The sequence below is a fragment of the Stomoxys calcitrans genome, chromosome 3 (assembly GCF_963082655.1).
Source record: "Stomoxys calcitrans chromosome 3, idStoCalc2.1, whole genome shotgun sequence".
Lineage (NCBI taxonomy): Eukaryota > Metazoa > Arthropoda > Insecta > Diptera > Muscidae > Stomoxys > Stomoxys calcitrans.
The window spans coordinates 140,691,396-140,713,508 of NC_081554.1; the positions used below are offsets into that span (position 1 = coordinate 140,691,396).

The 22,113-nt window shown below is 36.7% G+C and overlaps 2 protein-coding genes across 4 annotated transcripts in view; one reads left to right on the plus strand and one right to left on the minus strand.

Annotated features, from left to right (window-relative positions):
- LOC131995710 (zinc finger protein 492-like) overlaps window positions 1-22,113 on the plus strand; it is a 493,860-nt gene that overhangs the window by 207,130 nt on the left and 264,617 nt on the right. The gene's annotated exons all lie outside the window — the stretch shown is intronic.
- LOC131995711 (uncharacterized) lies at window positions 2,523-3,359 on the minus strand. The gene is made up of 3 exons (XM_059364643.1): window positions 3,208-3,359; window positions 2,879-3,145; window positions 2,523-2,808 (listed from the first exon to the last, which is right to left on the minus strand). The coding sequence occupies exons 1-3, from the start codon at window positions 3,271-3,273 to the stop codon at window positions 2,584-2,586; spliced, it is 558 nt and encodes a 185-aa protein (XP_059220626.1). The 5' UTR covers window positions 3,274-3,359; the 3' UTR covers window positions 2,523-2,583.

The window sequence follows — 22,113 nt, forward strand, 5'->3', positions numbered from 1 at the left end:
ACCTTCTCGGCAAGCTGTCAGTATAATTAGCGAAAGTTTTAGGGTTTGCCCAGGACTCCTTTTTGTACTATATATCCATCTTTAAATGATCTCGCCCTAACCGGGAAAAATGAAAAATTCGGCAGAGCCCGGCCAGGATTCGAACCTGGGCACACGGAGCAACAGCGAGAGCCATTGCCATTGTCTTAGCGTGCGAAACCATCACTACTACTGCCAACGGATGAACAAAATGATGTGTAGTACAGAAGAAGTTTAATTTGTCACAGAAAGAATATCTGTCATTACACAAAAATACATGCATTGGGAAAAGTACAGTTATGACAGCTATATCAAAATATGGACAGATATAGCCCATACCCAAACGACACAAATAAGAAGTTTTTGTGAAAATTTTCAAGCGCCTAGCTTTACTCCTTCGACAGACGGACGGACGGACATGGCTAGATCGACTTAAAATGTCACGAGGATCTAGAATATATATGCTTTATGGTGTCTTAGACGAATACTTCGAGGTGTTACAAACGAAATGATCCTTTGGCGGAGGGTATAAAAACTCACCGTGGAGAGTATAATCTAGTGAGCTAATTCAGGCCTCTACATCACTAACGAATACGAAGAGGGCTAAGAACCTGTAGAGAATCCAGGCTCACCCATTATCCTGTATCTTCTCCTCGCAATTGCGGGGCTGTGACACAACAGTTGCTCGACCAACTCCAACTCCTTCTCGTCATCGCACTTCCAACAGAAGTCTGATTCTCCCTGCACCCAGCTCGACGTCAAAAACCTGGCGCTGCAATGACAAGTCAGTATTCCTATTAGCAATCTTTAGTGATGCTATCTCAGCCGCAAGATAAACCAAGTCCTGTTTTGTGAAATACTAGACCACCGGGAATTCTGCACTAACCCACGCCTTATTCGCGCAGTCAACGTAGAATTGATCCTCTTATTTTGAAAAACAACAATTTTAATATGAAGGTAGAAATATCTTAGAATGATAACAAATTGAGTTTGGGAAAAGGACAACATTGTACCTTAATAAAAGTCACTAAAAAGCCTTAAAATAGCAGCGTACCTAAAATGTTTCTATTTTTGAAAGATGCTAAGTTTAATATGTAAAATTGTGCTAAGTTTGGCCGAATCGAATCTTGGGAACCCACTTCCATGGATTCTGCTAAAAATGTCCTTACACATATTAACTTATTTTAACTTATTTAAGTTATTTTCCAACAATCAAAACTGGAATTGGTTGCAGTTTCTATGGTCCGAAGAAGTCATAGCAGGCTATATCAGCATATACACCGATTTCAATCGTACTTGGCACGGATGTTGGAAGTTGAAACACAAGTCCTTGTGCCAAATTAGATGAAAATTGAGGTTTCTAGGGGCCCAATAAATCAAATTCGGAGATCGGTTTACATGAGGGCCATATCAGTATATGGGCTGATTCGGAACACACTCGGCGCGGATGTTGGAAGTCAAAACACAAATCCTGTTGCCAAATTTCAGATAAATCGGATGAAAATTTAAGCCTCTAGAGATGTTTCGGTTCATATGGGGGGCTATATGCAAAGTTGAACCAATATGGCCAATTTGAAATCCTCAAAGACTTACAACGATTAGAAGTATCTGTGTCAAATTTTAAGCGGATATGTTTCGAGGTGTTACAAACGGAATGTCTTGATTGGTATGCCCCCCCATACATGTTCTGTCGTTCGTTAAAGACCGTGCTAAACACACAAAAACAATGCTTCCATACAGGAGTGCAACTATGTATGCAGATAAGCAAGCTACAGCTTACTCTAGAGCACCGAAAATGCGCCAGTATCAGCACTATAATTTTTTGCATCCGAATAATTGACTGCGTTAGTATTATTTTATAAACTAATTCTCAAACTAGCGCTTCAGCGCAAGAAACAATTGCGCTCCATGGTGCTTCCAATTCTATGAAAATTTGTTGCTGGGTATGTTGAAGTTTCAATTTTTTGGCTTTCAAACGTTATGTAAAACCTTTGATCAAGGGAGACGCGCTAATCTTTAGCAATATTTTTTGTATTTGCACGTAAATTGTTGTAAGAATTCGTTCACTCCAAAAAACAAAGACATTTTGTTGTTGAATTAAAACTCAGTGTTTAACCAAGAGCTGGTGCGGTCCGAGACTATCTACTGATACCACACCAACCCGTGTGCTGCTCACAGTTATCCCGTACCGGTTTTTTTATAATTTTTTTTGTAAATGTATCAATTTCTTATGTTTATTTAGCAAATTATCAAAATTCTATATGGTTTAGTTTTAATTAAAAAATCATAAAATTTTGTTTTTAAATTTTTCCACTGTGAACAATTTGATTCACTGTGTTATTTATATGCAAATTTGCTATTTGTTGCTGGCCGGTTTTTTGTGGTGGTATGTGAATCTAATTTCATGCATTTACATATGCAATGTAAAATTCATGGAAGTTTAAATTATTTGTTTAAATTAAATTTACTTACGTAATTATATTTTTCCATAAAGTAAACTTAAATCTATTTACATCTATATTTAATTTATACACATATAAAATTAATACCATTCTTATTTATAGCCTAAATCAGACTCTTGGATTTTTGCATTTGCTCTAGATATTCATCCATGGCGGTTTCAACTACTTTACCACTGGCCTTGGCCATTTTCCAAAAATACACTGCCACATCAGCAAAGAAGTTTTTCAATAGTTCTTTAAAACCATTATCAGTCAAAGCCTTTTGATATTCCTCATCACTCATGCCCGTTTCCGTAGGTTCGTTAAGAAGCAAAGGTGACTTATTGAACTAAATTGAAGTAAAGCTTTTGAATGGCGAACAACATATTCCTGCGCGGGCTTTATATCTATTACATTACCTGTTGAAAAGTTTCCCAGTACATAACATCCTTTTTCTCCAGCTCTTTCTCCTGTTTGGTCAATTCCAGCCTCTCCACAAGCAATTCGAAATCTTTGTAACGTTTTGTGTCTGACTTCAAGGATTGTTTTAGTTTATTGAAGAACTCGATTTGGGCTGTAAATATGTTATTCAAAAACTCTTCGGTTTCGAGACGGGCCTCACGTTCGAAATCCTCTTTGGCATCGTCACTGATAACTGGGGTATTTATCACTCCACATTGGCTTAGCTGAATTTAGAAAGACATTTCAATTTTTGTTTTGTTAAATTTCAATTTTCGATTTAACCCACTTTTATCACACAAAAGGTAAATAGAAGACAACTTATTGCCAATCGCCCCAATGGTGTTTTGAACATTTTCGTTTAGTAAATTGTGAATCCGTTTTTAATTTTAGTCTGCTGTATTGGACCTCTGTGCTGATACTAATCACTTCCATTCCTAGTTATACAATTATAGATGAATTAAATGCCATTGTCCAGGCCTATTTACACACACTCTGACAATCGCTTGTTCATTGTTGAATATTTTTGCTCCCATCAATTCATCGAAAGATTGCTGTTCCTAATTTCTCCCAGCCATTGTAGTGTAGAATAGTGGCTACGTTATCGCACTTGAAGGTCAATTCCATTATTTGCTGCAGTGCACATTAGACTGGATTACCAATATTTGAATTTGAAAATATTTTTGAAATTGTATGAATGTAACATGAAAATTGTCAAGGTGTAAACATGCTAGACAAGGTGCAAAACAAATGCAAATAATCTGTGAAGATTCACACTATCTTTTTAATCCGCAATCGTAGACCGATTTGAATCGTCCTGGGCACAGTTGTTGGAAGTCGTAACAGAGCACTACGTGCAAAGTTTTAGCCAAATCGAACAAAAATTGCGGCTTCCAGGCGCTTCAGACGTGAAATCTGGAGATCGGTGTATATGAGAGCTATATTGGGTTACAGACCGATTTGAATCGTACTTGTCACGGTTTTTCGTCGTAACAGATCACTACGTGCAAATGTTAAGCTAAATCGGACAAATATTACAGCTTCCAGGGGCTTAATATGTCAACAGTCATGATCGGGTTATATGGGAGCTATATCAGGTTATACACCGACCTGCAAAATACTTTGCACAAGTCAAAACAGATTTCTATTTCAAAACACAACATTTCAGTCTTATCGGAAAATATTTACGGCTTGTAAGGGATCTAGAAAGCAAGTCGGAGGACCACTTTCTATGTAAGCTACATCCAAATCTGATCAGAAATGGCCCGTTTGCATTCCTACATTAATAAAGAGTATTTGTGCAAAATTTCAAGCCACTAGCTTTACGCGTTCAATTGGGATTTTCACAGACGGACATGTCTAGATCAACTCAGAAAGTCGAGATGATCAAGAATATATGTTCTTTATGGGGTGACACCCCACCCCACCGAAGGCCACCGTAGCGCAGAAGTTAGAATGTCCGCCCATGATGCTGAACGCCTAAGCTCAAATCCTAGTGCGAACATCGAAATAATTTTTTTCAGCGGTAGTTACCGCTCCTAATGGTGGCGACACTTATGGGGTACTATGTCATGTAAAAACTTCTCCCCAAAAAGATGTCGCACTGTGTTACGCCGTTCGAACTTGGCTATAAAAAGGAGGCATCTTATCACTGAGCTTAAAACTTGAATCGGACAGCACCCATTGCTATGTGAGAATGTTCTTTAATGAAAAAATTATCATAGGCAAATTTGCATTTGCATATGGTGTTACAAACGGAATGGTGTCCCCCTACATTCTATGATAATGGGTATAAAAATCTTCGATCATTAAGCTCAACTCGAAAGAGAAATAAACAAATTATGAAGAAATGCAAAAAGCAACGGCATACTTAACTCGATTGATTCAACCTCTTGAAAAAAGCGATCCCATTTCTGATGAGATGAAATTGTGGGTACGACCAAAGTTCCTTTCTGAATACTAGAGCAGTGGTTGTTAGACTGTGGAAGGTCTCAGACAGCCTTGCACAGAGAACAATTCGAGACAAGATTTTCGCTTTTCTTGTAGAGAGGATTGGGAGATGGATGCTGTATTTGCAGAAGACGATATCTGGGTTTTTAACAGAAGGTTCCAAATAAGAATCAGAAATGGAGATACTCGGAGTAAAAAGAGATTGCTGAACGAATGTGCTGATGTTTATTAGACAGACATCTGTGCTATTACAATAGGCATGAAGGTTTCAAGTCATAGTAGAAGTCATTGTGGAAAATTTCAACTAAATCGTATGTGATTTGCGTCTGTGGATGCTCAAGATATCAAATTGGGAGTTTGATTTCTGTGGGTTTATACAACTTACCATAAACAATCCATTAAGAAACAGGAGCACTTTTCTCATATCAATGAGTGCTGTCTGATTTATGATAAGGGAAATTCTTTTTTTATCCGAGTCGCTTGGCCAAACTTCTTCGTAGGGAAGTTTTATGAGGCTAAAAACCTCATAAATATGGAAAAACCAGCGCTTAAAATTGTTTGTATCATTTTGTTAATAACTACGCCTAATGAGTTCTATGAAAATAGAATGGTGTGAACACAGTCCCCCAACTTCCGAGTGGTGCCCAGGTTTGTTTCTCTTTCCAGTCAGTTGTCATCATATTCTGGTCTAGGGAGCAGCGGGCCTTCATGCCTTCCTCGCTCGCTTTGAAATTTCTTCTCACAGACTCGTTCGGGAGTGTGGAAGTGTCGCCCAGATGTTGAAGGGCCTAACACAACTCACTGTCCCAAATTTCAACAAAATCGGATAATAAATGTGGCTTTTATGGGCCTAAGACCCTAAATCGGAAGATCGGTCTATATGGCAGCTATATCCAAATCAGCACCAATCTGAGCCAAATTGACGAAAGATGTCGAAGGACCTAACACAACTCACTGTCCCAAATTTCAGCAAAATTGGATAATAATTGTGGCTTTTATGGGCCTAAGACCCTAAATCGGAAGATCGGTCTATATGGCAGCTATATCCAAATCTAAACCGATCTGGGCAAAATTGACGAAGGATGTCGAAGGGCCTAATACAACTCACTGTCCAAAATGTCAGCAAAATCGGATAATAAATGTGGCTATATGTGTCTATATGGGGGCTATATCAAGATATAGTCCGATATAGCCCATCTTCGAACTTAACCTGCAAAATTTCAACCTGTGCAAAATTTCAGCTCAATATCTCTATTTTTGAAGACTGTAGCGTGATTTCAACAGACAGACGGACGGACACATCTAGATCGTCTTAGATTTTTACGCTGATCAAGAATATATATACTTTATAGGGTCAGAAATGGATATTTCGATGTGTGGCAAACGGAATGACAAAATGAATATACCCCCATCCTTCGGTGGTGGGTATAAAAATAATTAAATCAATAACTGAAGTCCTTTTGTTTTTATTGATCATTCAAATAAGTAAGTTTCTCTGGCGGACCCTGTATATTTGATACTCGCATGTTTTTGTTTACATAAAAAAAAAATTATTGAATTCAAAATTGGATTTTTTTGAAATATATTTGCTCCAACAGACCATTGTGCAATATTGTGAATCGACCATTCACACATCACATCATATGAAGTGAGAGGAAAAATTGGCTTTCCTATATTTTTCAAATTGAAAATTTTGCACATCCTCTCTTCCGAAGATTATCACAATATTTAATCCGTAATATGTGAATACGACATATATACATAACAGACGAAACAGATTTGAACTTTTAACCGCCAAACACACTGTCTGTAGAATCTAATCTGTCGTAAGATGAATTTACGCTTCAAATTAATGTGGTCTTATGTCTATTAGATTTATTTTATGTCTTCAAATCCAAATGGTTTGTTTTTCATTCAAACACTTAGTATTTATGATAATGGGCAGGCCATAAAAAATTCCCACCTTCTAATTCATAATATTTTTTTGTTTATTTACACTTTAAAACTATACGCGCATAATTTTAACGCCAATAACTACAAATAAAATTACTAGCAAGCTTATGGTACAAATTTCTCTGTGGCTATGGGATTCGGAGTTTTTAACATTTTTAAGAATACCAAAGAAGCCTGAATTGATTATCGCTTTGAATGAATATACATAGTGAATATTTTGACAATGATTGATTAGCGGCTCTAAATCCACTCATAGACTTTAGATTTTAATCTTGCTCGCAACACGCTTGTTAAAAACGTTTACGCGATGGGAAAATACTGGTTCCTCAGCGATTGACCAAATCATCTGCTATTATTATCTAATCCCGCAGGTTGTCGAACCCCGAATGCCGTCATATGCATCCATCACTTTCCCGCTCCCCACTACAAGGTAAAATTTCGATCATTTAGACTAGTTCTCATAAAATGGCGAAAACCAAAGCACTATCTATAACTTTTACCACTCCTTGAATCAACGCACTCGGCTGGGAATGCAATACCACACTTAGCTTGCAATCTCTCCGCAAATTGGAGTATGACGTAGCCTCCCAATAAAAGGTATTTCAATTTGACAACCAAACAAACTTTCTGCTGTTTTCCGAAGGTATAAAATTAGAGTTAGTGTAAAAATGTCACAAATTCGAATTTTGCACCATTTCTACAATTTTATAATTGTATAACGATTTTAAATGGCAGCAGACAAAATACCTACTGAAATTATCTTATATATATAAATCAATTTGTGTTTGTGTGTTCCTTATAGACTCAGAAACGGCTGAACCGATTTTCTTGAAATTTTCACAGATGGTGCATAATGATCCCGTGTTGAAAACAGGGTACAAAATTTTTTGATATCTGAAGGGGGAGCGGACCCTCCCCCTTACCCTAATTTTCAGAAACGCCAGATCTCGGAGATGGGTGGTGCGATTCAAGCCAAATTTTGTGTGCTCTCATTTAGTGCCTAGGGGTGACGCCCGACCCTAAAAACAAACAAACATATATATAGACCAATCACGACAATATGGGACTCAAATGAAAGGTATTTAGGATAAGAAGACGTATCTAATATCCCATTGTTGGACCAAGTGTTAGGGGGACCACCCCAACCCCCAAAACACCCCTAAATCGGACATATTTACCAACCATGGCAATATGGGACTCAAATGAAAGGTATTTGCAAGTAGAATACGAATCTTATATCAGAATGTGGGTTTCTGGGGTTTCACCCCTTCCCCAAAACACACCCCAAACAGGGAATATGGGGATTAAATAAAAGGTATTTGAGTGTGGAATTCGAATCTGATATCCAAATATGGGACAAAGCTTTTGGGGGGCCGCCTCTCCCCAAAAACATCCTCCAAAGGGGACTAATTTACGACCATAGCAATATGGGGCTCAAATGAAAGGTCTTTGGGAGTAAAGCACGAATCTGATATTAATATTCGGGAAAAGTGCCTATGGGACCACCCCACCCCCACAACAACACCCAAACAGGAAGTATTTGCTGACTATTGCAATATGAGGCTCAAATAAGAGGGGTTTTAGAGTAGAACACGAATCCGATATATATTGTCAAGGCCAACTCACTGAGTTGCCGCCCATCCCCCAAAACACCTCCTAAGCCGGTCATGTTTGCCGACTATGGAAATATGGGGCTCAAATTAAAGGTATTTGGGAGTAGACCATGTATCTGACATCAACATTAGGACCGTACCATAGGACCATAGGACCGACTGTCTAAGTGACGTCTCACCACCATAACAACCCCTAAATAGGACGTATTTGCTCACCAAGACAATTTGGGTCTTAAAGAGAGTGGAACTAAATATTTTTAGTTTTTAGGGCCAATGCCCAAAACCTGGCATATTTGCTGACTTTTGCAATAAGGAGTTTAAATGAGATTGAGAAAACGAATTTGATATCCAATTTTGAGGGCAATGGCAATATGGGGTTCAAATAATTGATATATAGATATACGAGAATAGAGCACGTTGCTGATATATTTTTCGTGCTTAGTATTTGTGAGACCACCCTAATCCCCAAAACACCCTTAAATCGGGCATATTTGCCGACCATATCAATGTGGGGCTTAAATGAAAGGTATTGTGGGGTAGAGCAAGAATTGATACCCATTTTCGGGACCAATTTTCTGGGGGTCTACCCCTTTCCCAAAATACCCACAAACAGCAATTTTTTATGTTTTTTAGGCATCACCCCTTCCCCAAAACACCGCTCAAAGGGTAAACATTTTCGACCATGCCAATATGTGGCTCAAATGAAAGGTATTTGAGATTAGAAAACACATTTGATAACCATTGTAATAAATATTGAATTTAAAAAAAAAAAAAAAAAAAAAACCAATTTCGGGGCCATGTGTTTGGGGGACGCCTTATCGTGTAAACTCCCCTTAAAACAATGGCAATATGGGGTTCAAATAAATGGTATTTGAGAGAAGAGCACTATGCTGATATTTTTCAGGGGCAAGTATCTGGGGGACCACCTCACCCCCGAAAACACCCCTAAATCAGATAACATACACATTACATCCAAACTTAAATTCGTAGACCAATAAAGATCATATGGGATTCAGATAAAGGCACTTGTATAGTTAATCTAGCGGTATACTATTTTCGTAGCATGGTATTTCACTAAAACGCTCTTTAATTGTCGAAAAAAAAATATTCCAAATAAAACTTTGTTCCGTATAAAGTAAAAGAAGGCGCAGCGGAGCGGGCCCGGGTCAGCTAGTTTTATATAAAGGAGCAACTAGCTGGCCCGGTGCGCCCGCTACACCATAAAATTACGTTTTGAGAATCGGATCTTTTTTAGAATTGTGAAGTCATTTGCAGACCTATTTTGTCCCGAACGGCATGCATATCAGTTTGGTGCTTTTTTGTTTCATTTGCGTATCATGGTGAAGGGCAGAACATGACCCTCATATTAATACCAAATTCATACTCAACTGTCAAAGACCTTTCATTAAAATCTCATATTGTGCCGAGCGTCTCACATGTCTTGGTGGGGGTTTGTTGGGGGTAGGGCGGTTCCCAAGAAACCCTTGGACCAAATTTTGTATATGAGAGTTATACATTACTTCCAAATCCCTGTCATTTGATACCCAAATTTTGTTTTTTGAAGCGTTGCGAGGGCACCAGATTCGTATTCTTCTTCCAAATTCCTTTCATTTGAAACCCATACTGCCCCAATCGGTAAATATGGAATTTTTGGCAGTTTTCGAGGTGGTGAACCGCCCGACACAGTTTTGTATGAAGTTCGTACCCTATTCTTAAATACTTTTCAGTTGATATCCGTTTTGTCCCAATTGGTAAACATGTTCGTTTCGGTGGGTTTTGGGGTTATTTATTTATAGTTATTTGAAAAAAAGAGCATTAGGAGGAGATAACCACCGCTGAACATTTTTTTCTTATGTTCGCGCCAGGATTGGAAACCAGGCGTTCAGCTTCATAGGCGAACATGCGAACCTCTGCGCTATGGTGGCCTATGCGTATTCTACACTTCGGTTTCATATATGAGCATATTGTCCCAGTAGGTGCACGTTTGGTTTTTGAACTGTTTTTTCGTGGTAAGGGGAAGATCCGCCCTCTTCTGATATTAACAAATTATAAAGCCTATTGTTCCTTGCAGAACACACAATCTGTGAAAATTTCAAGAAATGGGTTCAGCCATTTTTGAGTCTATACCAGAGATTGGCTTTCAGAAACTCTGACGTATATGACATACATTTCCGACGTATAACACATACGTCGAAAACGTCGTAAACCTAGCCAAAAAATTAGTTTTTGAAAGAGTACCAAAATATACGAATTTGTATGGATAATTCTAGCTCCATCTGTAAAGAAAGTACCAATTACTGTACTAGACGTACATTTTCTCCCGTTACCAGAATTATTTTTTTCATTTTTTTTTTTTACCCTCAATAAATTTCACTTGATTTCTGCACTGTCATGATCTGCTGTGGTTTTAGAAAATGGGCCTCCTCCCAGATCCTTGGACCCAAAATTAATTGTCATAGTCGTATTCTTCTCTAAAATACCTTTCATTTGACTACCATACTGTTATGGTCGGTCAATATATCTTTTATGGGCGGTTTCGAGGCTTGGTCGGCCAGGTTCGTACTCTACTCCGAAAAAACTTTTATTTGAGTCCCATAGTGTCATGGTCAGTAAATATGTCTGTTTGGGGGCTTATCGAGGTGAGTGTTATGTGAATGTTCGAAAGTGAATATAAGTTTCGTGGTTTGCTCCTAAACATCTTGTATTTGAACCCCATATTGTCACGGTCAGTTAATATGTCCGGTTTGGGTTTTGTTTCGGGTTTTAAGTGACTCCTTAAGTATTTGGACCCAATTTGCATACCGCATTCGTAGTCTGCTCTCCAATGCCTTTCATTTGATACCAATATTGTCCCGTTCGGTCAAAACGATTATATAGCCTATTGTTCCTTCCAGGCCAGCCTGCAAAATCTGTGAAAATTTCAAGAAAATCGGCTCAGTCGTTTTTGAGCCTATACGGAAAAAACAAACTTACAAACAGGCACAGATTCATTTGTATACTCTCCCCCATGGGATGGAATAAAGTATATATATATTCTTGATTATCATGACATTTTAAGTCGATCTGGCTATTTCTGTCCGTCCGTCATTCTGTCGAAAGCACGCTAACTTTCGATGCTAGGCTCTTGACATTTTGCACAAATACTTCTTATTAGTGTAGGTTGGTTGGGATTGTAAATGGGTCAAATTGGTCTGTTTGATATAGCTGCCATATAAACCGATCTTTTATCTACTTGAGCTGAAATTTTGCATGAGGTGTTTTGTTATGACTTCCAACATCTGTAGTAAGTATGATCTAAATCGGTCCATGACCTGATGATGCCATATAAAACGATCTCGGAGCGCGACGACTTTTAGAGGGTGCCCATGAACAGTTCACTAAGGTACAGTGGCAAACTTCTCACATATCAGCAAGTGCAGTCCGATTCAAGTTAAAGCTCAATGATAAGGGGCCTCCTTTTGATAGCCGAGTCCGAACGGCGTGCCGCAGTGCAACACCTGTTTGTACCTTACAAATGCTGCCAGCATTAGGAGGGGAAACCAACCGCCAGTATTCGAACTCAGGCGTTCAGCGTCATAGGCGGACATGCTAACCTCTGCGCTACGGTGGACTCCGAAATTTTGGGTATAGTGTTTTGTTTTGTCTCGCAACAACTATATCATATCCTGATATATTGTAGCTCCCATATAAAACGATCTCCCGATCATGCTTCTTAAGCCTCTAGTGGGCGAAATTCTTATCCGATTTGGCTGAAATTTTGTACAACGACTTCTCCCATGACCATCAACATACGGTCTGTAACGGTCTATAGCCTGATATACCGATCCCATATAAACCGATCTCCCGAGTTTACTTCTTGAGCGCTTGAAGGGCCCAATTCTTATCCGAATTGGCTGGAATTTTACACAATGACTTCTACTTTGGTCTCCAATATTAAATTCAATTATGGTCCTAATCGGACCATCACTTGATATATCTTCAATAGCATAGCAATTATTATCAATTATCCTTTTTCCGTCTAAAAAGAGATACCTGGCAAGAAACTCGACAAATGCGATCCATGGTGGAGGGTTTATAAGATTCGACCCGTCCGAACTTAGCACTCATTTATTTGTAATATATATAGATTATCACCGGTATTCACAACACTTAATATAGATTTGAAATAGGTTTATTTGACAGATATCCTTTATAGAATAAAAAATTCAATACAAAATTAGTATCAGTTTATTGTTATTTCTCTGAGTGTAATTGATCATATGTTTCAATCATATGTTATTGCATTATCAAGTTGATGTCGACGGCTTATAGCAGACACCTCCGATCTTAAATAAGACAGCTGGTTATCCATCAAATTTTACCGTCTTTTTTTATACCCCACACAACTACTGCGGTATAGGATATTATAACTTGGTGCATTTGCTTGAACTCAGAATCACTTTTGATTCGATTTCGCTATGTCCATGTTAATATATGTACAAAGTACAAATCGTTCTATTCATCCAATCTTCTTCAAATTCGGCACATACATATGTTTTGGCCTAGAGATGAAGAAGAGGCCATCGTGGCGCAGAGGTTATCATATCTGCCTATGACGCCGAACGCCTAGGTTCAAATCCCGGATGTGAACATAAAAAAAATTGAGGTGGTTGTTCCTTTACATATACAGGCGACATTTGTAAGGTATCCAGCCTTGTTAAAACTTCTCTAACACATGGTGTCAACAACAATATGGAAAGCATTTCCCATATGTTCATATACATTTTTGGCCAATTTTAGGGTTATACATTTTGTTAATTAGCATTAATATTGTTTTTGTAGGTTTAAAGATACCTCAATTTTTTTCTCTTTTAAATTGTGGTAGCTATTGGGTGCAGGAACTGACACATCGGCGGTGACATTTGGTCAAAGTCAGAGCTGAATTTTATTCTGACCAACACAGTGCAAATATATTTTGGAAGTTGTATTAATGGCTTCGAATGGCATACAACGGCAATGGCTCGTGCTGCTGCTCCGTGCTCCCAGATTCGTATTAATGACAAAAATACCATAGAATAGAAAATTCTAGCTCGAGTTAGGAAAGAGGTATGGTAATGAAATTTGGATTGGCGTAAAGTAGACGACTGAAACCATTTTTTTCCGTCATGTTTTGGGGGAAAATTGGCTTGTCAAAAGTCAGAAATTTTTTCAAAAAAATCAATCTAAAAAATTTCTCAAAATTTTTAGGAGTTCAAAATTCCACAAAAAAAAAATCAATGTATGGCAATAATCCTACTTCTTTTTAAATCGAGTTTTCTTAGCTAAATGGTCATAAAATGTTAAGAAAATGATTTTTTTTTGTTGTAGGGGCTTAGGAAATAAAAAGATTTTTTTTTCAAAAATTTTTAAAATTCAAAATATTTGAAAAAATTGCTACGTTAATATAAATTCTCTAAATTATGAATATACTTGCATATGCCCTGTCGCTTCGAAGCAACCGATGGTACACCCAATACCAAGGGGTAACTGTATCGCAATTTTAAAAGCTTTAGCCTCAATTTTAATGCCTAAATGTACGAATTGAAAAAAAACCTCTAAATAAATACTGTCAAGGTGTATCTGTATCGCAATTTTAAGATCTCTAGCTCCATCTGTAAATAAAGTACCATTTTTACATTTTAGTACTTAGATGTACAAATTTCAAAACAATCTTCTAGTTATCCGTTGCATACTGCCAAGATGTACCTGTATCCCTATGTTGCTCAGTCTGCTAAAAGCACCACTTTTTAGTACGAAAATGGACGAATATAAAAAAACTTTTTGACGCTCTGTAAACAGTACCTAAATGTAACTGTATTCCAAATTTCAGAGCTGTAGCTTAATCCGTAAAGAAGGTGCCTTATTGTACGTTTTAGTACCAAAATGTGCGAATATCAACAAAATCTTCTATTCATTCGGTACATGCTGCCAGATGTGCCTGTGTCCCAGATCTGTAGCTCAATCAAATTTTAAATCTGTAGCACTTTTATTCCACTCCTGGTACGACTTCAACATTTCATATTTTGTACAGCTTATCGTAATATTTGTCAAGACATCCATCATTTTTAGCATTTTTTTTTAATTTTACCCTTCTCCGTTCACTGTAAAAGTTGGTAAGCTATTTTATAATTTTTGGTATCAAAATTTCTGATTTGTTAAAAATTACTTAGTCAGCTAACATATATTTCTTAGTAGAATCTATATATTAAATTTCAGAGGTATAGTTCAATCCGTAAAAAAAGTATGAAATGGTACCAAATTCGGTACTAAACTTATGTTTCTTCCGTTTCCATTACTATTTTTCATATCTTTTCTATCTACCCCCTTAATTTCGCAACAATAATCATTTAAGCCAAATTTCGAAGTTCTAGGTCTACACGTTCGCCTTATGCGAAGTTCACTTATTTCGTACTATTTTTGATACTTTTTTGTTTCTTAATGTCCAAAAACTCTTTTGACATCCCAATTTTTTCATAGTGTACTTAAATTCTAAAATTGAAAGCTCTAGCTCAATTAACAAACAAGGTATCAAAAACTACCAATTACGGTACTAAACGTACCATTTTTCCCACTTACGGTACGGAAAACTTTTGTCGCCAAATGTTATTTTTTCCAGACGCTTTTTAATTTGAGCCCAAAATCGTAAATCTAGCCCCATCCGTTCGCGCTGGGTAAAAAGTCAACATTTCGTACTATTTAGTACCTAAACGTACGAATATCACAATACCCCGTCTTATCGTGAGTCTACGACCCAAGACCCACATTCGTGCCGAATTTCATGACTAGCTTTAGCCGTTTTGGGCTGGGCGTTGATCGGTCAGTCAAGTAATGAGCCAATTAGTCAATCACTCATCTCTTTTATATTAAGAGATAAAATTTCATCAAAATCGGACAACGGAATCGAGATCCCCTGGCTACGTCTCTGGTTTTGGTATATATGGGGGTGCTGTTTCAGCTAAAAGCTATTTTAACGGACAAATTCTGCGGCTTTAACTCTAATATCTGCTTAAAAATTTAACATAAATTTTCCGAACAGACAAACTATGTTTGCTGCAATAGCAAACTAATTGTTCTGCTATGAAGGCATACAAAGAAACTACAGCACTTTGCTTTTATAAATATAATTCTTATTTGTCACATTCACACAAGGAACTCATGGCAATTTTTATATATTTTATTGGAGAAACGGGCTCATTTAGACATTGGTACAAGACATAGGGATTCTTTTTTACATTTTATCTGATGAAACTAAAAAAAATTATATTTTACTTAGTTCCAACTGTATACTAAAACACAGATTGGCCTGAGCCCCCTAGGATATGCAAATATGTTTTGGCTATGCTTCTCTTATAGTTTCACTTCGCATACGTTTTCTAATAATTTCTAAGAATTAATTTTCATGCATTATTTATACAATCTTTTATGACATCTGCAAAAGAGGTATAAATATATTTATTTTTACCTCATCGATATGCTAAAAGCATTTCCTATCATAAATGTGTTGTTGTCTTTCGAAAATGAACATAGAAAATCTCGCATTTCTCTGCTTTTATGGAAAGTGTCCATAAAGTTTTTGCATAATGCAATTTGCTGAAAAGCCCCTTAAGCAATGAAAATGTAATGAGGACATATAAGAGGACATCTCCCATATCCTTAAATGTAATGCAATGTTGAAGCTTTTACCTGAGTCTATTTGCAAATTCATTTATTTTGAACTTATCAAAAAAAAAAATATGTGACAGATAATAATGTTAATATTTTATGCCGCTTCAAAACATTTTCCGAAAAGTATGCAAATGTGTACATTCATACATTTCCCATGAATCTTGTGGGCATAAATAACAGGAAACAATTTCAGTAACATGACCTGATGAACGTTATTGGCATTTAAACCTGTATAAAGAAGTATGTGCAACAATTGAGTGTTAAGATCCTGCCTGTCCACGGTTAAGTAATCACCACTCGAAATTACGTTGCATACATATTGGCGCATTTTGAATTGTCTACTTCCATGCTGTTACAAAATATATTTTAATTCGAGTACGGCTTATGTCGCCATTTGTGTGTATGCATTTAGCAACAAAATAAACGGATTTCAGGATTATTACAGAAAATCCAAAAGGAATATTCCTGCCCCGCATAACTATGAGGCAGTTTACCAACATCATTTGTTGTTGCATAGAGTACCAAACTTCGCAACATATGGGGGTAATGAAATTTTAATATGCACTTTGTTGACACATGACAGCATTAGCAAAAAATGTGTAGTTTGGCCAAACAATTACATCCACCTTGCACATCCTTAGGCTACGGGCTGTGTACTGAATCGCATGTATTTGCCTAAAGTTATGCTACAAATAATTTTGGGTAAAAGTGTCGTTAAATGTAGCCGTAATCATTAGGCGGGCGATTAGAGAACTCGTTATGTATTCTTCGTGCGGTTTGAATAGAAAGTTCCTAAATCGATTTTAAGAAAGGGGTTTTAAAGTACAAGCTACCCCCACAAGAAAGAATACTCATTTCTGTGGCGGACATAGTCTCACATATCTACCCATAATCGTGTAGCTTGTACTACATGGATTTTATCCCACATATTTGCAGGTATTTCGAGACATACCACTAGGCTTTTAATGTAGTTCACTTGTATGTTACTATGTTGCTCTTTCCAAAAAGTCATTTCCCTCTACATAAACATCGTCCACCCGTTTGCCTCTCAAAAGTTTCCAAATGACTGTCTTGTTGAAAGTCTGTAAATAGTTTTATGCGTTTAGAAAATATTTATAAATGTTCTGTAAAGCTTTTAGCAAGTCGAAAGTTGAATAATGCATAACCATTTCTATCTACTAGAAAATTTAGCTGACAATGTCCATTTTTTAATTTCTTCTGGCTCGACTATGAAATTTGGTTTATGTTCCATAATATATAGTTAAGGTTGTCTGAAAAAATACGATAAATTCGACTATTATGTTCTATGAAGACTTTCTTAATGAGTGTTTGACATACAGACGACCAGTTGGATTTGTTATAAAATTGGACGCTGTTGAAAAGAACACGTTGCAAAACATGCACTAATGGTTTCACTATCATAAACAGGCGTTGTTGAAAATATTGACAACGTGCGAGTATTTTGTGAACGCGCGTTGTGAATTCTATGTACCAACCGTTTTGAACATAATCCCCACAAATTATGCATGCATTCCAATCTTAAATTTAAATGACTCTTAACACATTATATGTGTAGAGGTTTCTATGGTGTAATGTGATAAGGCATTTGTAAACACACAATTATGGGATAGGTAAAACACAGATTAGATCCTGAGCAGTTTATAAAAGTTTTCTGCAATCTTTAAAAAAACTGTACACTGGGCGTTGCACTATGGAATAGAATAAAAAAAAATTGTAAAAATATGCCATTTGAGGACTGATAAGGATAAATCTTTTAAATTTGAAATTATTAGAGCTAATGTGCTATCGAGATCAATTTCAAGGCCTTATGTATTCAAGCGGTTCGTGGTAGGGACCTAAACTTTCGGGCACTTTCGACTTTTAAATTTTATTTTTTAAAATTTTCACTGAGATCGGCTTCGTAGTTTGCGATTTACGAAGGTAAGTGTTCGATTTTCATTTTGATGTCTGATTGGTGACAAAATTTACATCGACTTTGTCGCGGTATGTGTAAATATCCGATAATTCAGTTAAAAGTTATTTTGTAAAACAGATGAGTTTTAAGTGAAATTAAAAAAAAAAATAGAAAAACTCCTCGATTTCTCAAAACGCAAAGCCCAGATCCCCCATTAAGACTTAAGTTTTTTTCACTAATTTTTTTTTAATTATTTGCACCAAACAATATTTGTAGCATTCACAGAAAATTTGCCTATCTTTGTCTCTGACACCAAGTTTCGAGATGTTTTTTACCTCTTGATCTTTCCGTCGTGCTCTTGGTTGTCCCGGTTTACGTGTATATTGTTACCGTAGTCGCCTTCAAAAGATTTCTTCGCTGGAGCTTCTTCATTCATTCTGACAACATTACCTAACCAATGCTACCGTTGTCGTTTGATACGTTAAATTATCCTAACGTAGTCATACAGTTCATGGTTCCTACGACGCTGCTACTCTCCATCAACGCAAACTACAAAATTTTACGTAGAATATTTCTCTCAAACACTCCAAACACTGCCTATATAACAACACGGGTAGTAGCAGTGTCTTGTATAGTGCAATCTTCGTCTGTTGGGAGGTGATCTTGTTTCTAAACTTCTTGGTTAATCTAAAGTAGCATCTGTTTGCCCGTATTATTCTTCGCTTTATTTCAAAACTGTCGTTCGTTTCGGTTATGGCGGTGCCAAAGTAGATACAATTGCTGATTATCTCAAAGTTCTGGTTATATCTCCATTTACTGCCAAACACACTTTCACTGATTCTCTATCGATTCTTTCAAAGGCTGCAGTTACTACTACCGGTGACCGACCCATAATATCGATGTCGTCGGCATAGGCGAGTAGTATGTGTTCTCTTGTAAGCAGCGTGCAATATCTATTCACATCTGCTTTTAGTATAATCTTCTCCAGCAGAATATTAACGAGACCATGCGATAGTTGTCTTCTTGTTTGAAATCTCTTGTGTCAGCACGTGTCATCCTGCAGAGTCTTATTATTTTTGCAGGTATACAAAACTGAGGCATGCCTTGAAATACCTTTGAACGTATAGGCCTGTGAAAAGCGGCTTTGTAGTCAACAAAGAGTTGATAAGAGTTGACCTGTCCTTATCCGGTCTTTTCCAAAATTTTGCGCAGTGTGATCGTCTGGTTTATGGTGGATTTACCAGGTTTAAAGCCCAATTGATAGGGCCTAATTATCTTATTGACTTTAGGTTTTAATCTTTTATACAGTTTGCTTAAGAATATAGTGTATATGATGGGGAGCACTGTATTTGGCACATTACGTCTTGTCTCCTTTCTTGAGTACGAGCCTAAGTATGCTGAGGTTCCAAATATCGGGTATACGTTCTACTAGCCAAATCGCGCAGACAAGTTGATGCATACGCGTAATCAGCTTGTCGCCTCTGCTCTTATATAGTGTAGCGGGCACTCCGTCGTCTCCTGATAGCTTGAAGTTCTTCAGTCGGGTCACTGCTTCTGGGACCACATCCTGACTAGGGGCAAAACATTCTATACCAAGATCAGGGATTGGTTCTGCGGTATCCTCCTCGGGTAAAATGTTATGTCCATATCCTCAGCACACTATCTGTATCAGTTATACAGATTTCCTTCTTCATCTCTGCCGGACAATGAACCTTTGCCAAACCCATCGCTTTAATGTTTTAAAAATCGTATAAATGAAAGGAAACGCGAGCAAAAGGTATCATTATTATGGGGTAAATATAAAATTAAAAGGAGGCAGAGGTCAATATGTCTGCCATTTAGCTCAAAATTAAATTGGAAAGCTCTCATTGATGTGTTAGAAGTTTGCCCCTGTTCCTTAATGGAATATTTAGGGTCAAATTTGCAATAAAGGTTTTTGGGTACAGTACGTACAGTACGACTATGACATTTAGAATTTGGGTCGAACACTCAACCAAAGTTCTTAGTCAAAACAGCAAACATTTTTGCTAAAACAGCAGTATTTGGCTACTGAAAATGGAAAAGCAGATATTACTGCTGTTTCATCAAACGTAGGGCTGCTGTATTAGCAAACATTTCAGTCAGCAAAATCGGCAAATAAAATCGGCAAAAAAAATTTTATGCTATTTTTGATGTTCGCCTGTTTCTTGTTTTGATTACTTTAGGAATTTTTGTAGACATTTTTTAGAAATTTTGTTGGAAGAGATGATTTTAATTTGTAGAGTGTTACTGTAAAGAAGCTACTTGATCCATCTATTGGTATACATTTCGAAATTGGAGCTTTTTCTACAACCTCTACACTTCTTTGTCGAATTTGGTCCAGGTCGGACCATATATGGATAGTGCTGCCAAATAGACCAATCTCTATTCTCTATGGGTAAATGCCTTTTTGGTTTTACCCATCGCCCATTTCTATTCATGTGAATAGTGGCATAATACCAAAGTGTTGTTTTTTAGTTTTTGTTCTTTTAAGAAGCACCTAAAAATCTTTACTTGTGGTAGTCGGGCTTAGCACTTTTCCAAAGACATGCAAATATTAACTCAAAACTTCAAAAACTAATCAAAAAAACTACGAAAAAATATTTAATGAAATAGGGAAACAGTAGGATGCGGTGACCAAATTCGTGCAAATGCCACATCATGTAAAATAACCCGAAAAAGTTAAACATGCACTTTTGATGGCCGTCAATTATGTGGTATAATTATATCTGGCATCAGATATAACTGAATCCGAAAAATGGTCATATACAATTTTATTTCGAATTTGTCCGAGATATAAACTGATTCAAAAAACATATAATAATATCTAATTAGATATTAAATTAAAAAAAATGCTGTTGGTTTTTACAACTTTTCAATATTAGACTTTTTGCCGCCAATGGGGTTTGAACATGGGTCCTCTCGTTTGGTAGTCAGTTGCGCTACCAACTCAGCCAATCACTTGCTTGTAATGTGCGCGGCTAAAGGTAAACAAATTCAGTTGCAAAAAAAATTAGAAATAGGTCTATAACTTTTTATTTGTTGATTATAACGGTACATAATGTTCTAGACATTTGTGGAGGTGGACATAGGCTTTCATGAAAGTGCTGTTGTAGGTCCGCAGCGGTTTAAATATGCCATTTTTTTTCAATAAGAAAAATGTTTTTTTTTTTTTTGTAAAAAATTTACAAAATTTTTCGAAAAAGATACTCGCCTGTCCTGTAAGTTTTTCGCACACTTTGGCCATCAACGCATTATCATAAATTTCCAGTTTCATAAAGCGGAGGTATTAAGAAATGTTTTAAACGCCAATTTGTTTAATTTTGATATCAAACCTCCCCGTTATCTTAAGATCAATATGGCCAATTTTTTTACAAAATTCCAAAAGTTTCACACTAATAATATTTCCACGGGTATTCCATCACTTTTTTGTACTTGAATTAAAGCTTGAAATGTTTCTATATTCTAGTCATAAATTAAGTCATGGCAACCAAAATACTAAAAAAATTTTCAAGTTGTGCTATATTCACTATTAAAAAACAAGTATTACATCTTTTTTTTGGTATCCATTACAACTTTTATTTGGTATCACTTCTTTTACAAAACACAAAAACAATCATGAAAATATGTATCTCTATTCAATCCGATTTTATGTAATACTAGCTGGCCCGGTGCGCTTCGCTACACCATAAAATGGCTTTTGAAAATAGATTTTTCTTAAGGCATTTTTAAGTTGGTGATCAAGACACACAGGGCTACGGGTCTCGTTCAGATCAACACTAATTAATCTTTTTTTCTATTGATTAACTACTTTCAAATTCATATTTCAAAGCTACCACTTGGGATAGCACATTATTAAATATCCGCAGTTTCTTCCTGTGTCTATCCCAAACTGAGGCCAAAAAATGCACTCTACTACAAAGACCTTTTATTGTTGATCCTGATCGGCCTTCATATATTACTTTTAATTCCTTTTTGTTTTTGGAGAGAGATTGCCCTCAGATAAGTCCTTTCATTTGTGTATAATATGTTCTCAGTCGTCCTAAATGACAGTTTGGTCTTG